Source organism: Neomonachus schauinslandi, chromosome X (genome assembly GCF_002201575.2).
Source record: "Neomonachus schauinslandi chromosome X, ASM220157v2, whole genome shotgun sequence".
NCBI classification, from domain to species: Eukaryota; Metazoa; Chordata; class Mammalia; order Carnivora; family Phocidae; genus Neomonachus; species Neomonachus schauinslandi.
Window position 1 is genome coordinate 2157831 of NC_058419.1, and position 2346 is coordinate 2160176.

The 2346-nt window shown below is 56.6% G+C and overlaps 1 protein-coding gene across 1 annotated transcript in view; it reads right to left on the bottom strand.

The window, feature by feature from the left end:
• LOC123323416 (paraneoplastic antigen Ma6E-like) overlaps positions 1-676 on the bottom strand; it is a 3616-nt gene extending 2940 nt beyond the window's left edge. The window contains exon 1 of the mRNA XM_044911905.1: positions 55-676. Coding sequence (XP_044767840.1) covers positions 55-670 — 616 coding nt within the window. The 5' untranslated portion in view covers positions 671-676. The remainder of the gene's footprint in view (positions 1-54) is intronic.
• Between the last annotated feature and the right edge of the window lie 1670 nt (positions 677-2346).

A 2346-nucleotide genomic window follows, 5' to 3' on the forward strand; every position in this document is an offset into this window, starting at 1 on the left:
CACCTGCAGCTCCCTCCTCATCTGACACTCCCTCATCTTCTGCTCCTTCCTCACCTGCAGCTCCCTCATCTGACACTCCTCCTTCTTCTGCTCCTTCCTCACCCACAGTTCCTTCCTCAAGTGCAACTTCTTCCTCACCTGCAGCTCCTGCCTCACCTGCAGCTCCTGCCACACTTGCAGCTCCTGCCTCACCTGCAGCTCCTGCCTCACCTGCAGCTCCTGCCTCACCTGCAGCTCCTGCCACACCTGCAGCTCCTGCCTCACCTGCAGCTCCTGCCACACCTGCAGCTCCTGCCTCACCTGCAGCTCCTGCCACACCTGCCTGGCCAACCCCTGCATGCCTCTGGGGCTGTGCAGGGAAATCTGGTCTATCCTGTGACTCTGAGTCGGGGGCCTGGGGCAGAAAGACCACAGGCCAGGGTCCTCCCTTGCCTGGTATTTGTCGGGGAATCAAACTTCGGTTTAAATACTGAGCAAACTCGACCAAGGCGACCCTGCATCCGAGCTCCTTTCTGAACACTTTGCCCAGCACTCGGTACCTGCCCAGGGGCCATAGGGCAGTGCGCACGGCCTTCTGGAATTCCTCGTCCCCACAGTCGTCAGGGATGCCCAGGATGAGCAGGGAACGGAGCGTGCTCTCGCCCATCCACCTGCACCAGTCACCCAGCATTGTCAGTGGCAGGGCAGATACCTGGCGGGAAAGGGAGCGTAATGGGACAGGGGCACGCAGAATGTCGCACTCTGTGAGTGCAAAGAGGAGAGAGGCACATTGGTGCCAGACAGCCCACCCCACCGCCCCCCACAGCGACCTGGATCTCCTCCCTGGCCAGGTCACGCCCTCCATGCCCCAGCTCAGAACCCACACCAAGCCCCCCTCAGCTCTGCAGCAAGGAGACCTCCTTTCGCCCAAAGCCCCTGACCGGGCCACTGCAGCCGGAGCCCCAGCCGCCATCACCTGCAACCCCGCAGCTGGGAGCCCTCCCTTCCTGATGCCTGCAGCCAGGAGTCCTCCCATGGTCTCTTTCCTAGCGCCTGCCCCAGAGGACCGCTGCTCTGCACGGGCAACCTTGAAACCTGGTCCCGCGCCCCCACACCCTGAGTCGGAACCCCGCCCTCTCCCACCAGTACCTGCTCCTGCAGAGTCGCCCTCCGCAGCCCGGAGCCCTTCCCACCCGTCCCCTTCAAGGCAGGTTGGGATCCCCCTCTGGCACCCCCCGCCTGCAGTGATCCAGCCCTTAACCAGGGTGCCCCGTAACTCTAGGCTCCCGTCCGAGCAAAGCCCTTGGTCTCCTGCTGACTTTCTCTGACTCTACAGGCGCTGCCTGGCGGGAAACACCGCCTGCGGGCTGCGGGGCGACTCGGAAGCGAAAGAATCGGAATCACCTCAATGCCCTGGAGCGAGAGAATCAGCAGACTACACCTCAGCTGCGCAGCCCAGGGCTGCCCGGTCCAGAGGGTCTCCCAAGTCCTCGGGGATAAGGCCACGTGGGCTTCCCAATGCTCCCAGAAGCCCCAGGTAGATGAAGGAGAAGGATCTGGGCATCTCTGTGCAGGGCAAATGCCTGAATCAGGAAAGCATGGGAGGAAGCATCAGTGTTGCCATGGCAATGGGACCTGCTCGGTAAAGGCTTGATGTGACCAGGCTTGGAGCCTCCAGAAGCAACAGGCACACCCACTGGCCCTCCAGCAGCAAAATAGCCCCATCGATAATTGTGACCATTGTGTGGGGGCTGCAAACCGGGAGTCAGGGGACAGAGGAACCTATGAACAAGTCCCTAGTACCATTCTGTACTCCAGCCTTCCCTCATTTAGCCTGGAATCTCCACGGCAGACACAGGTTGGGTGTTCCCATGTCAGGAGCTCATCACACCTTTTTACATTGTAAAGCCAGCCCTGAACCACCCAGGCCGCCACTGCATTGGAAAGTGTGTGGCCTTGTGTTATGTGAATATAGATTCACCTAACAGCTGGGTGCCCTATACAGGTCACTGAACATCTTGTGCCCTGAATCTGTAAATAGGCAATAGAAAAACTTTCCTTTTTATATAGTGCTGGATTTGATTTGCTGATAGTTAAGGATTTTTCCTATACTGTTCTTGAGGGTTATTTTTCCATAATTTTCTTTTTCTACATAATATTTTATCAAGATTTATACTAGCTCAGAAATGAGTTAGGAATTGTCCCCTGCTCTTCAATCTTCTGAAAGTGGTTGTGTAAGACTGATGATTTTCACTCCTTGAGCATTTGCTAGAACTCACCCATGAAATCATCTGGGCCTGGACTGTTCTTTTGTTGTGCTTGCTTGTTTTGTTTTTAGGAAAGTTTTTTGGTAGTAAATTAAATTTA